Genomic DNA, 14,278 nt, shown 5'->3' on the forward strand with positions numbered 1-14,278 from the left:
CTAACATTATTGCCAAAAGAGAACTAGTCATTCAGATCATCGATAGTTCTTGTACACTTTTTTTTTTGGTTACAAGGAGGGGAAGGCCCCATTCTTGTACACTTTCTAAATAAGAGATATTTGATCTAAAGAAAGGGATTAATGGTAAACATCATTATTAAGTCTAAAGATTTCTTAAATTCTAATAATAGCAATGTATAAATTATATGAATATCAACTAAGTTTTAGCCCGTAAAAAAAAACTAAGTTTTAAAACATAAAAGCTGATCCTATTAATATTTTTTTTTGAACTTTCTGCTCCTATTAATATTAATATAAGAAAACTTCACTCAACCTATACCTATACGATAATAATAACAATATTAATTAGCTATAAATAATATTTATATTAATTAATAAATATAATATTAAATATTAATAAAAATAAGAAATTTTAAAATAAGACATTACCATTTTTGAAATTTTAATTATTAATCAAGACTTAGAAAAAAATTATTATTAATAATATTAATGACGAGTAAAAGAAAAATTGACTCAAATTAATATTAATTAGTTACTAATAACCTTTTATATTGTTAATTATATTAATTACTAGTTGTAAGTTCAATTTCTCAAGTTGAAAATGAAATATAAATTATTTACACAAATATAACTCCAATACTATTTATTGAAATGTCTCAACTCAATTTTTTTTTGTCTATTTTTAAATTATAACTAAAAAATATTTTAATATTTATTTATTTAAAATAAAATATATTTTTGTATAATGTTATATGATACTATAATGAAAATTTGAAAAGCACGAGTATTATATATAGTTAATAATATTTTGTTATATTTTTATTGCTATAAATTATTTATTTATTTATGTATATTGTTCCCACATCTTGAAATTTATAGATTCCTCACTAGGCGTCATCCCATGCATATCTTCTCTTATTATTTATGGGTGCCCACTAGGGTGGACAAGTTTCAAACTGATCCACTGGTGGACCAAGGGTGTTTTTAATAATTTAACTATAAAAAAAAATTAAACCCTAAATCCTTCTCCCCTTTCACCAGATCTGGATCCTTCTCCATCTTCTTCACCAGACTCACAACACCAGATCAAATCCTCTATCCTCTCTAGCGACGTCGACATCGGTGACGGGAACAACCTCACTCGCACCCTCGACGAGCTCAAAGAGGCGCAGAACGATCTCAAACTGTACCCAAACAAGAAGACTTTCTACCAGCACGCAGATGACCTCAAAACTCTCATCTCCTCCGCCATAACCAACTAGGTAACCTGCTTAGACGGATTCTCCCACGACGGAGCCGACAAGCAGGTGAGGAAGGCTCTGGAGAAAGGGCAGATTCACGTGGAGCACATGTGCAGCAATGCTTTGGCCATGGCGACGAACATGACCGATTCTGATATTGCAGATTTTGAGAAGAACAGTGTTGCAGGGGAGAATATCCCCAATCCACTGTTCTTTGTCAGATTTGTTAACCTGGGTTCAGTGAGGGATTGAGGGGAGATGGAAGAAACATGAAAGAGACAAGAAGATGAGGGATTAAAGATGAATCAAGAAAGGGAGAAAATGAGGTTGAAATTTATGCCTTTTTTAGTTTAATTTTCTGAAATTGAAAATTAATAATGGGTTTGGTAACAGATCCCTCAAAAGGATGAGGAAAGAAAAACATTTTCTTGACAGATCCAGCAAAAGGAGGAACGAAATATTTTTCCTGGGTTTTTTGGGTTTATGGTTGTTCTGATGGAAGAAAAAAGAAAGGAATGGGAGTATGATTTGAGTGGAAGTGGTGGGTAGAAAAAGAAGAAATAAAAGATGAAGGGAAAATGTAGTTGGAAGAAGAGGATGATGAGGATACTGGGATTTTTAATGGTGATGGTGGATTTTGCAATTTAGAGGAGATGGAGAGTTTCAGAAAGAAAGAGGAAGAAGATGAGTTTTTTTGTGTTAACTCATATTCTTCGTTAACTTTCATTTTCTTCTTCCTTTGTCTATGATATGATTCAACCTTTCTTCTCCCCTTCCAAGAAGAAACCTGCTGCCAACATTCCCAAACCTAGAAATATAGTTTTTCTCACTCTCACAAATAATTTTAATTTTGAGAAGAACAGTGTTGAAGGGGAGAATCTTAAATTTACATTTTTATCCTTTTAATCATCATTTAATCCTAGCCATCCAATGAAAGAATATTTCAAGATTCTCATATTCAACGGCGTATGATGATGGTCCACTGGTGGACCAGTTTGAAACTTGTCCACCCTAGTGGGCACCTTATTTATGTTCACGCTTGGTGAGCAATAAGAACAATCTAGATCCAAAACTTAACATAGGTAGAGCCTTATAACCTAGCTGCTTTTGGTATAAGTGAGAACTAGTATTTTTACAAGAATAAACTTTTCCCTTTTATAGTGAGTATGTTCAAACCCTTGGTCCAAATCACAGATAGACTTTTGGGCCTCATAGTGCTCATCCCAAAAGTTTTTACAACATTCCTAAGGCAAAGGCCTAATTATGCCTTGATAAGAAAATCTGAAAATCACACAAGTGTCCACATTGGTGACTCTGAAGGGCGCCTATTGACCTTCCGTATGGTTGCCCAATGAAGGGCGCTCGCTACTTAATTTGCCGAATGAGTGATGTCTTGTTCTTTGCTCCACTTTTCAAGGCTTCATGCTCGTCTCAACTATAGCCACTTTGAAGGAGATTGCCTCTCTTGAGCTTCTCATGACATCTTTGTGAACTAAATCGCCTCTTGGCGGGACCTAATGATTATGAAGGGTTGCCCAGTCCACAAGACACTGTGTCCGAATAATGAGGGTAAAGTGTGTCTTAATGTCTCGCCTTAACTTGAGCTTCTCATGACATCTTTGTGAACTAAATCTCCTCTTAGTGGGATCCGGTGATCAGGAAGGGCCCGCCAATCCAAGCTCATTACATATTTTATCATTTTCAAGTGTGACAACTCATCCATCTTAACATTTTTCATTTTTCTACTTCGAATTTTGTTATCATGTTTTCCGTTAGAGCCAACATTCGCTACCATAGAGCATAACATATTCTTATAGAAATTCGGTAAAATTTTCTTTAAACTCTGATAGATACTTTACCGTCACAGATAGCCCTTGATATTTTTCTCCATTTCAACCTCCCAACTTAAACTTTGTACGTAACGTTTTTTTGTAGAAAGCATTTTCCCTTTCCAATTGGAAAGACCACAAAAATGTAGTGAGTGCCATTTTTTTCCCCCCATATGACTCTATCCTACTACTTTCATAGGGTCTCGCTACTATGGAGCCCTATTTTTCGGGCTCCAATTTTGGATCCCTGTTTTTGACCTGCTATCACCCTTCACTTAAAAAAAATAAAAAAAATATATTTAATTTGAAAATCGTAGTAAACGGTTTAAGTTAATAAAAATCTCATATTCTTCCTGTTCCACATTCATCTTCCCCCATATCTCAAACCCAGAAATTTATCCATTCATTGAATCTCCAAATCCGAAATTTTACAAAAAGAAGATGAATCAGATCTAGATGAACAAAAAAATGCTCAACAGTGTTCTGAACACTAAACCAACAGAAAAATCAAATCTTTACAACACAATATCAAATTTGAAGCTCAAAGACACCATCATCAGAACCCACTCTTCTTCTTCTCACCAACACAATATCAATATGAACGACATCAACATCTTCATCATGCTCTTCATCTTCAAACCCAGAAGAACTCCTTCAACCCAGAAATCCGAACCATCCAAACCCAAAATCCCAACCCAGAAGCTCCTTCAAACCATCAAATCCAGAAAAGAACTCACCTCATGAAAGATCTGTGAACCTGAGATCTAGATCCCGCGCATCCATTGACAAAGGATCGGCGGTGGCGATTGTTGTAGCTGTAGCAAAGGCGACTACCAGCCGGGATCTAATGCGGCGAGGCGATGTGGCGACGGTGTTGCCGGTGAGAGTTGCGACGGGGAGAGGAGAAGGAAAGGAGACTGCGGAAATCAGTGGTAACCACCGCAGCTTCAACTCCCTTGCCCGAGCCCAACTACGGCACGTAAGCCTCTTCCTGGACTGAGCCACCGCACCTGAAGGTGTCTCGCCGCGCCTTTTGTCTCTCTGGGTAGGGTAAGGAACTGGTGTGGAGGAAGGAAGAAGAAGAAAGTCGTGTGTGGCTGGGAAGAGAAAGCCGTTAATTAGTTATGTGGGGTGATTTTGTTTGAGATATGATTTGTTGGTTTTTAAGAGAAATTGGTGTGATAAGATTTGAAAAATGTTTTGAAATTGGGATAGAAAAGAAGGGAGGTTTAACTGATTAATTGAATTAAATTGAGATTTGTACATTAATTAAGTTTTAATGTAAATTAATAAATTTTTTTAAAAAAATTCAAAAATGAAATTAAGGTTGATCACCGGTCAAACCCAGGGCTCTAATTTTGGAGCCCGATTTTCGGGCTCCATGTTATCCAAACCCACTTTCATAATACAAGCTTGAAGTATTGAATTCCTCTCTCCACTCTAATTCTCTCTCCCCCATAATCACTTCAACCAAACATACAGTGAAATCCTCTTCCCTAAGCATAAATTGATTTCATCAATCAATAAATACCGATACGAACTCTTGTAAACATAATTTGCAGGAATTTTCCTCATTATGTTTGAACCAGAAATTTAGGAGAATTTAAAGTACACAATTAATGGAAGTCAAACATATATAAATAGCAAGTGAAGATTCGAAATTAAAATCTTCAGATAACAACGGTACACATACAAAGCACAGAACATTCACATTCTGTACTGTGTGCCCCCAGAGAAGAAAAAAACAAACCCAACTGATGGCAAATTCGTAATTTCCATTTCAATCAACCGCGCCCCACACGTGAAAATTTGAATTCGCACTGCGCCAAAAAGGTCCACCCCTAATCACCCGCCACGTGTCCTCCTCCCGAAATCCAACGGCTCAGAAATTTCCTCTTCTCCTTCTTCTTCTTCTTCTTCTTCTTCTTCTTCATCTTCTTCTTCTTCTCACTCTCACTCTCTGCATCATCAATGGCGTTTTCTCTGAAACCTTCATCTCGGTACAGTTCCTACGATTCCCGATCCTCAACCTCTTCTCACTTCTCCGATCCATCTTCATCCTATGAATTGACCTCGAACCACCACCACCACCAGAAATCCTCTTCATCCCGTGCTCTTGTGAAGGCGAAACCCTCAACCGTAGTAGCTTCCACCAAGAAGGTGGACCCTACTCTGACCACGATGGTGAAGAGGTTCATGGAGAAGAAGCCCAAGGCGGCGGGGACCAGGTTGACCATTCCCTGCGATGTGATTGCCCAGGATCTGAAGAAGGATGCGAAGAAGGTTGCGGGTTTCTCTGCGCTGCAGAAGAAGCTGTTCGGGAAAGGCACGGCGTCGTCGTCGGAGAAGAAGAAGGAGAAGGTGAAGGCATTGACTGAGGTGAAGGGGAATACCAGGACTCTGGCTATGGTGCTTAGGAGTGAGAGGGAGCTTCTCAATATCAATAAGGAGCATGAGATGGAGATTTCTCAGCTCAAGCGCATGCTTGAGGACAAGAATAAAGAGGTAATCAAATGGTTGTGTTTTTCTTGCATTGAATTATCCATGTTGTTTCCAATTTTGCAATGTTGTTTTGGGATTCAGATACGGTTATGGAGCATGCATTTTGATTGAATTGTTAATCTTTGTAATCGGGTTAGCTTGTCAATTTTATGTGCAGAGAAATTATTTGTTTATAGCAATTGTTAGTGTCCTGATTGAATTTTGAAAGAGGTGATTTATACCAAGTTACTTTGCTTTGTTGAATGTGTCTACAATTGATTCTGAAGCTAAAATCAATTATGTGGAGAAACTTGTGTCTGTTATGTGATAGAATTGATTTTGAGAAAGATTAGCTGATTGAAACATGCTATGTGTAGGTGGAAAAGCTGAAGGATTTGTGCTTGAAGCAAAGAGAGGAAATCAAGTCGTTGAAGAGTGCGGTACTCTTCCCGGATGTGATGAATTCTCAGCTTCAAGATCTTGTGGAGAAGCAAGGCTCAGAATTGAAGCAGGCCAAACAGGTCATTCCAGCTCTTCAACAGCAGGTTTCTTCTCTCACTGGTCAGCTTCAAAGCCTGGCAGAGGATCTTGCAGAGGTATAGTTTCTTCCTTCTATGGTAGCGATTCCGAATTCATTGTTGTTTATCAGGCTAAGGCTGGTCATTGTAATTCATTGAACATGTTGCAGCTACATGTGATTATGTTGTTTCATTGAATCTGTCAAATACTGATTCTTTGTTATCAGCTTACTATAGAGAAGATTGCATTTTCATTTATTCATATTTTATTTGCTTGATAGGTCAAGGCTGATAAGTATTCAGCAAAAGCAGGGCTCCAAGGTTATGGAAGTTCTCCAAGAACACCAACACATGCCCGGGAAGATGCTTCAAACTCTTGGGTAAGCTTGCAAATAGTATATGATCAAGAATTGTGATCAAATAGTGGATTTCAGGTCACAAAAGCCAATCCAAATTCCTACTGTTGAACCATGGAAAATGTCCTTAATTTTTCATAAGCAATTCCATCTTCATTATATCTAACTAGTATTTTGGTTAATCGGCTCTACACTTTATGCAGGACTTCAGCTCTGAGGACATGGATGATGACCTATTACTCAAAGATCTAAATCCCTGCTTAACACCTTGCAATGTCAAGTCAAGATCCAGGGTAACTAGTAGTATATTTAGTTTCACAATTTGCATAGAATCAAAGATATGTTTAGTCAAAAGCTAAGTGCATGTTTGAACACCCTTTTACAATTGATTCAGAAATCAGAATCAATTCTGGAAGAACCTTTTGTGAGTAGCTTAGAGGTTTCATAATTGATTCTGATCAATTCTAGAAAAGATTGATTCCGGAGTATTTCTCTATGTAATTGATTTTGATCAATTCTAAAATTAACATTTTTTCTCAGATTCAATATTACATTCAGAAGCTACTCATAGAAGCTTCTTCCTAGAATTTATTTGAACTTTAAAATTAATTGTAGAATAGTTTCTAAGAAGCATACACTATGGACCTCTACCTCCACTGTGTTTTAGAACTGTTCAAATAGTGGCTTTTCGCCTTTGACCTTTCTAATGTGAAGATTCTAATTAAATAATCTCCATTTCCTGCAGGAATTTGAGGGTATGTGCTCTGGCTCTCTGCATGAGGACAGCTTATCTGGGGATGATGCCAAAATATGTCCTGTGTTGGATGATTTTAGCTCTTATGATCAGAAGTTTTCAAAGAGTTCTGACTCCTGCTATAGCTCCAACAAAATAAGCATCACTTCCAAAGCTGGTAGGAGATCTAATGAGAGAAAATCATCCTTATGGAGGTAGAATGCCATAACTTGCATAAATAACCTCAATCATGTTCCTTGTTGAGATTTCTCATCTCATGTGGCCATCTTTCAGTTTTGTCAGTATACCATGTCTGTTTCAGAAATTGGTCTCTAAAAACATGTAAGATTAAATTATTACTCGTTGTATATGGTGCACAAGAATAAGGTTTTGAAATCAATTAGCCTCTGCTTGACATATACCGTATTTGGATTGGTTGTGACACACAATCCAAAACACGGTAACTCGTTACTCTATAGCTCTCTCAATAAGTTAAGATGAGATTTTTCATCACAAAACCAAACACACTAATAAACTATAAACCTCTAAACTAATGATAAATCTTGCTAAGAATGAAGGCCTCAAACTCATATTTGAACTTGTGCTAGATTTTTTTTTTGTTTTCAAAGAAAAAGTTTCATTAAAAGGCACAAAGATTTCATATTAGAACTTGTGGATTTTTTTTTTCGAAGAAAAGTTTCATTAAAAGACACAAAGATTTCATGTTTTAACTTGTGCTAGAATTAATTTTTTTTTAACAAAGGAAAGTTTCACTAAGACACATATACCGGCTTAATTGAACTTATAAATTGTTGAGGGTAGTCAATTCCTGATAAGAGTAATACAACAAACCACCACAAATTCCTGACAAGAGGGAGAAATGGAGGGGGAAGAGGATAAACAGGTTGGGGCTGATGGGGGTCGAGGCCGTATGTAGTGGTGGAGATGAAGAGGGGAAAAGGAAGATAAACATAGTTGAGCATTGGGTCTAATTGACAACTTTATCTAATGAAATTGCTGCAATACATAACACTAAATTCTAGGGCCATATGTATGAAGTCTGCAGGTTGCAACTAAACTATCAGCTAAAGGGAACAACTAGTCCACGCCAACAAGAGACTTCCCAAAGATGTTGATTCTCTTTAGGCATTTCCATTTCACGTTCATTATAGCACGACAAAACATCAATTGCATGTCTAAAACTGATATAGTAAAATTGATTTTCCAAGTTCAGAAGATTCAAAACTGATATAGTAAAATCAATTTTTGATTACAAAATGAATGTTTAGAGTCATTATTTCAGTCACAAAATCAATAATGGGAGAGGTTGGAAAGAATCAATTTTGAGACTTAATTTCACAAGATTACCCCATCAAATCACTTTTTGTATTAATTTATCCAACATAAACGACTTAACTTTCAACTCGTGGTTTTGCCAAAATCAATTTTTTCTAACATAATGCTGATCCAAACATGCACACAATTTCTAGCCCTGAGAATCAATTTTGGCTATTCAATGAAAATCCAAGCATGCTTAAAAATTTTGATTTCTACTGATAGTCACTCACAAACACCTAATTTTTCTCACTTTCTATCACTTCTTATGACTATCATATAGAGTATATTTGATAAAAGATGCACTTTGACCTGTTGACCACAAACCATGATAGTAAAAAACGCAAGAAATAAGGCAAAAAATGGAACATTTATGTATTGGCAAAAGTCAAACTTATTTTCACTTCTCAGTTCTCAGATCACTCAATCAACACATAGCTGATCTGAAGTGAATTACAGAATTTACTAAATCCCTATTTGTAATTGTATAATTCTTCATAACCATTCTCCTTTCCTGATGGTTTAGACCGCCGTCGCACGACCTGCAGCATTCCTAATGATCTGAAACAGAGCTGACAACAACAACAAAAAACAAAATCAGTGATGTGTTCCGGTACATGTCATGTTGCTTAAAGAGGTACTTATAAATCACCCCCAACACAGTCCTCACATCAACATCAGAAATCGAACACACAATCAGAAATCGAACAAACAATATAATCATGCATTTTCTAATAAATAAATATAAGGAATTAGGAAAGCAAAGAGCTTACATGATCCAAGAACAACAAAGACAAAGAATCCAAGCACAATTGGACCCACTGGGTAGGGAAATCCCTTCTTAGTTCCTTTCTTTAAGCTGTTCCTTTCAAACCTTGCCACTTTCCTGTCTGCTACGCGCCTTGATGTAGTCTATCAATCAAACCCAACAACAAATAAACATAAGATCTTGACTAGAATTAAAACAACCCCATTTCAAAACATAAAAAAGATGAACTTTGAATAAAAAACATTTTTACAAGCAGGGGAATTGAATTGTTAACAGAGAATGTGAGGGGAGGGGAAAAATTGCAAATGTAATAGCGTTACACAACATGATCATCACAAGGGAGAATGAATGAGAAACAAAAAGGAGAATCAAATAGAAAAGTAACAGAAAAAAAAGAGATGAAAGGAAGAAACTGTACCATGGTTGAGAGCAGATTATGAACCTAGCAACAACAACAACAACAACCTTGTGGAGTGGATTTTGGACAGAGGAATGCAGTTTTAAAGAGTAACAATTTATTTATTTTTTTAGTAAAATAAAATAATTGGGGGATTAAGGTGAGTTGAGAAGAGGAGTTTTGACATATGATGTGTATATTTGTGTGTGTCACCTGGTTAAGGTGACTCGTGGACTGTAACCTTAAACCTGTTACCTAATACCTACTCTCCTTTTCTGCTTTTGAAGATTTTCTTCCTTAAAATCTCCTACGTTACGCATCACATTAATTCCAGAAATAACTACACACGATTTAACGGATGCTCGTTGACATTGTGACCACTACACATATAAATGAATTATGTATTTTTATTTTTATTTTTATTTTCATAAGAATACTTTGGAAAAGGTGTAAAATTTTAATTACTATTTTTTGTGATTTTGGTCAAAGTTCTCTTTATTATCTGTATATAATTTTAAATATTTAAATAATCATTATTTTTTTGGTTGATATTAAATAATCATTTTAGTACTTCAATAATATAAAATTAACCAGATATATAATTATAAAAATTTCATATAAAAGAAATATTTTTACATTGAAAATTAATTAAAGAGCCATTTATGTTTTCAAAACTACAGCCTCTTGGTCAAATCATTTTGAATTATGTAGACTAAAATAATTGAATTACAATTATTTATAGTGATATATAAGTAAAATTCATAGCTAGAGATAAAAATAATATAATAGTAATTAATTATAAAATATTATATGTATTTGACATTTAAAATTTAACTAAAAAAATTAATACTTTATATAACATTTATCATATTGTATTTCACAGTTTTCCGATGTAGCAAAAAAAATCATATTGTATTTCCTTAATAGAAAATTTGGTCTCTTCCTATCTAAAAAAATAGTAATTTTATTAACTTAACATATTAAATTAATTGTATTATTTTTTTATGGAAACTTCTATATTATATGCCCCTTATATGCAATACATAGTTGTACCAAAAAAAAAATGTAATACATATAAGGTCTGTTTGGATAGGATAAGCAGACATGATAAAATAGTATGACCATATTTTGCTGTAATTTATTGTTTGTTGTGTCAGCAGGATATGATAAGAAAATCTTGTCCTTATTTTATCATGTCTATCATGTGTAAAAGTTATGATGATGTAGGAACTGTGTTAGAACTTATCCGCCAGCTCAGTCATTCTCATCAAAGTTATCCCTTATCCTATCATGTCCATCATGTGTAAAGTTATCCTAATCGAGGAGCTTCATTCTCATAAAAGTTATCCCTTATCCTATCATATCCATCATATTTATCACTTAGAATGAATTGTAACATATCAAAATTATTAATTTCTACATTATATATAATAAATATAACATTTACTATAATATTTAAATAAATATAAAATTAATATTTTGAATTTGAAATTTTACTGAGTAATAAATAAATTTTATATAATACTTAACACATTATAGTAAGTCGTTATAACATTTGATAAATTTTTTTTGAACAATGATAATTTTCTTTAAAAAAAACATATGATAATTTTGTTTGAATAAAAATATGATGTCGGGTTCATTTGACCATTTTTTGTTGTTGTTTTAAAAACACTTCGTGATGTTATTATCAAAAAATAAATAAAACACTTCGTGATGTCGGCTCATGGATTTGCTTTAGCTTATAGGACTATATCCCCTTTACTTTTGGCTCCCCTAACACCACATTGACGACAATGTCGCCAACTACTACGGGCCTGATTCCTAGCTATGATGTGGGCTGAGTTGGCCCAGGTTCAACATTCTGTCACAAGTTAAAAAGATAAAGGAGTATCATCCTCTTGGGTAGAGCCGTAGAGGGAGCAGCAACCAAGCTAACAACAACCTTACTTATAAGTTATAAATAAAGAGCATACATTGAGATTGAACATATATATAGCTTGCCAAAGTAGCTAACTAAATCAAACAACATTCAATTTTAGTGCCATCTATTATTAAGCATTCATTATATCATTACAATATAGCTGGGGTTCTCATATTACCATCACCATTCACTACTACATATACACTAGAAGCCTTGTAAATTGCAGAACAATTATTAAAAACTTGAATCCATGGTAGTTTCTAAGTACCTACCAATTTGGATTTTTTATTTTGTTACCGCCATTATACAAGCGGAAGAGGCTGAAAGCAGAGATACATGACAGGACCACCATACTAAGACTAGCCAGGAATGCACTAGCTAACCCTTCTCCAACTTGATTGCAGAATTTGCCATACATGTCACATATCTTCATCCATTGCAGTTCTGGTTGGCCAAGCTTTGCAAACATAGCAGATTGCGCAGCGGCCGCCACTGCAGCCACTGTTATATATGCCATTACCTGCATACATAGAAAAGTTATGTCTACACGTTCTTACTATGGTTGGTCTGTATAGTACTCTACTTGTTTAATAGCTATGGATTATTATTATTAAACAAAAAAGCAACATGTTGTTTAGGAATTAGGATCAGGACCCATTTCCTTAAAATTATTCTATTGAAAAAGAAATGGATATAGTAACCTTTCTTCAATAAAGGTGTTTTTCAAGTTGTAGGTTAAGACCATACCTACCATGGCCATTGTCTTTTAATTGCTGTGGTCATTCCCAACCACAATTAAAAAGTAAGAAACTCAACAACTTATGAGGATTGTGATACCCCTCAATCATAGGATTAAGTATACCTTATGGTGAAGGATTCTCCATTCCTAACATCAATATCAATCAGGTATGGCTATTGAGCCAAGGAGGTCCTACAGGTACCAGTTACCCTTTGATAACACAAACATGAGGTCACTATGGCTTGCTGCATAAGTTTGATCTTTAGCTTCAAACCATACCCTACACTCTCTACCTGACACAGGACATGCTTGCAAAGAACATATGAATCAATAAAATGTCACTCTCTATATGGTTTTGCCTAATTAGTTTGATATAGGTTCAGTTTTCCATTCCTAAGATCAATTGGACAGACTAAACAGAACTAATTGGATGCATTAATTAACAAATTGTTGATAAGAACTCCTTCAAAACTTAAAACAACTACCTTAGTCCTGAGCTAAACTTTAACTTTCGGGGAATTTTCCTTATGGAAAGTTACCAAAACATCAATAAAAAGCAGTAAAATCAAACTGCAGTTATGAACTCATGATCCACTAAGATAGTCATTCAGAATCTTGATTCATGAATTTTTGGTAATACCACAAAAGGAGCAAATATGCATTCTGTTTTTGTATCTAAATGTACCTGATCACCAGAAAAAATGGCCCAAGCTAAAGGCTTGCTGAAGAGTACTTTTCCTCTGATCATACTCACGACACAGCGCATTCCTTGGATTAAGGAGTAGCCAGCAACTAGCCCATTTGCAATTACCAGGAACCTACAAAGTTATGAGTTATGACCATCAAAGTTAGGATAAGCATCATGCAACGTTTTGGCAATCAAATAGAAGATTTATAGCATCTTTAGACTAACTTTTCAATTCCGATACTTAGAAGCTACTCATAGAAGCTTCTTCTATCCAAAATTGATTTTTCCGCCTTTAGAATCAATTATAGAAAGATTTTCAAAACATGCAAATACGCAATTAGAAGGAGCAGAAAGCTTACACTAAAGACTTCATATCTGTAAATTTAGCTTTCTTCTGAATGGTGAAAAACACCTTGACTTGGGAATCAGTCCCTATAAGAACAGCTGCAAGAACTCCCAAACCAAGGATGACACACCTCAACACCAGCTCAGTTATCCTGATCTTCCTATCCCAAACCTTAAGGTTTGTGTTGTGGTACACTGGAACAGTGCCAGGACTCACACCAACACCCAAATAACTCATTTTTTTTCCTCCTCTAAAATCAACTCCCAGAAACTAGAAACACAGAATAATGTAAAAGAATCCCTGAAGATAAACCAGTGAGCACCAACCTTTTGCTCTCCACTACTTATATAGACACAAGTTTTTTTCACAAATTGGTGATGGAGAAGCTTAGCTACAAGCAAATGGTGCCAAGTGGTCAACACTGGAGGCTTGGAAGGACAGAGAACAGGTTTAGATGAAGGCACCTCAAGCTATACATACATGGGGTTATTTAATGTGTCTGCTCTGACTCTGGTTCTGCATTAAAGGACTGATCATAAATGTAAAGAGAGAAAAGAAATGTGGTTTTTAGCGCTCCTTTATTGTGTCTAGGAAGGAGTATCAGTTCTCGTCTCTAGAAAGGATCTGACATATATAAAGGAGTGAGTTAATTCTGCTCATAAAATCACAGTGTGGTTCAATTTATGATGCCCCATTACTATTGCATAGGCCATTCCATTTATCAAACAATGGTGTGCTCATTGTGTCTAGTTTTTACAGTTTCTTTTGGTAGGGGTGAAAAAAATTAGGAAACCTTTCCTGTGGTAGAAAACATGCCTGAAAAGGCAGAATAACTTTGGGTTTCTCTTGTGTGGTCTTGTTGAATGATGAAAACTCACGCAAGATAAAAAGGTGATGATGG

At 35.2% G+C, this 14,278-nt stretch overlaps 2 protein-coding genes and 1 long non-coding RNA gene across 3 annotated transcripts; 1 reads left to right on the forward strand and 2 right to left on the reverse strand.

Moving 5' to 3' along the window:
* The first annotated feature begins 5,022 nt into the window (after window positions 1-5,022).
* Window positions 5,023-7,579, forward strand: LOC130723341 (uncharacterized). Its single transcript, XM_057574344.1, has 5 exons — window positions 5,023-5,596; window positions 5,950-6,168; window positions 6,372-6,470; window positions 6,650-6,739; window positions 7,192-7,579. The coding sequence occupies exons 1-5, from the start codon at window positions 5,063-5,065 to the stop codon at window positions 7,396-7,398; spliced, it is 1,149 nt and encodes a 382-aa protein (XP_057430327.1). The 5' UTR covers window positions 5,023-5,062; the 3' UTR covers window positions 7,399-7,579.
* Window positions 7,580-8,865: 1,286 nt separating this feature from the next.
* On the reverse strand, window positions 8,866-9,991 carry LOC130724461 (uncharacterized). The gene is made up of 3 exons (XR_009014521.1): window positions 9,702-9,991; window positions 9,288-9,426; window positions 8,866-9,086 (listed from the first exon to the last, which is right to left on the reverse strand). It is a non-coding gene; the product is annotated as an uncharacterized LOC130724461 (long non-coding RNA).
* Window positions 9,992-11,693: 1,702 nt separating this feature from the next.
* On the reverse strand, window positions 11,694-14,278 carry LOC130726358 (CASP-like protein 2B1). Its single transcript, XM_057577612.1, has 3 exons — window positions 13,391-14,278; window positions 13,029-13,161; window positions 11,694-12,124 (listed from the first exon to the last, which is right to left on the reverse strand). The coding sequence occupies exons 1-3, from the start codon at window positions 13,612-13,614 to the stop codon at window positions 11,873-11,875; spliced, it is 609 nt and encodes a 202-aa protein (XP_057433595.1). The 5' UTR covers window positions 13,615-14,278; the 3' UTR covers window positions 11,694-11,872.

Source organism: Lotus japonicus, chromosome 6, assembly GCF_012489685.1.
Source record: "Lotus japonicus ecotype B-129 chromosome 6, LjGifu_v1.2".
Taxonomy (NCBI): domain Eukaryota; kingdom Viridiplantae; phylum Streptophyta; class Magnoliopsida; order Fabales; family Fabaceae; genus Lotus; species Lotus japonicus.

Bases quoted from the DNA above. Each gene is read 5' to 3' on its own strand.
- LOC130726358 (XM_057577612.1), bottom strand. From the start codon at position 13,614: ATGAGTTATTTGGGTGTTGGTGTGAGTCCTGGCACTGTTCCAGTGTAC. The intron at 13,162-13,390 runs GTAAGCTTTCTG...ATAACTTTGTAG, and splicing joins ACAGATATGAAGTCTTTAGT to GTTCCTGGTAATTGCAAATG. The intron at 12,125-13,028 runs GTACATTTAGAT...CTATGTATGCAG, and splicing joins CCATTTTTTCTGGTGATCAG to GTAATGGCATATATAACAGT.
- LOC130723341 (XM_057574344.1), top strand. From the start codon at position 5,063: ATGGCGTTTTCTCTGAAACCTTCATCTCGGTACAGTTCCTACGATTCC. The intron at 6,169-6,371 runs GTATAGTTTCTT...TTTGCTTGATAG, and splicing joins TGGCAGAGGATCTTGCAGAG to GTCAAGGCTGATAAGTATTC. The intron at 6,471-6,649 runs GTAAGCTTGCAA...CACTTTATGCAG, and splicing joins AAGATGCTTCAAACTCTTGG to GACTTCAGCTCTGAGGACAT.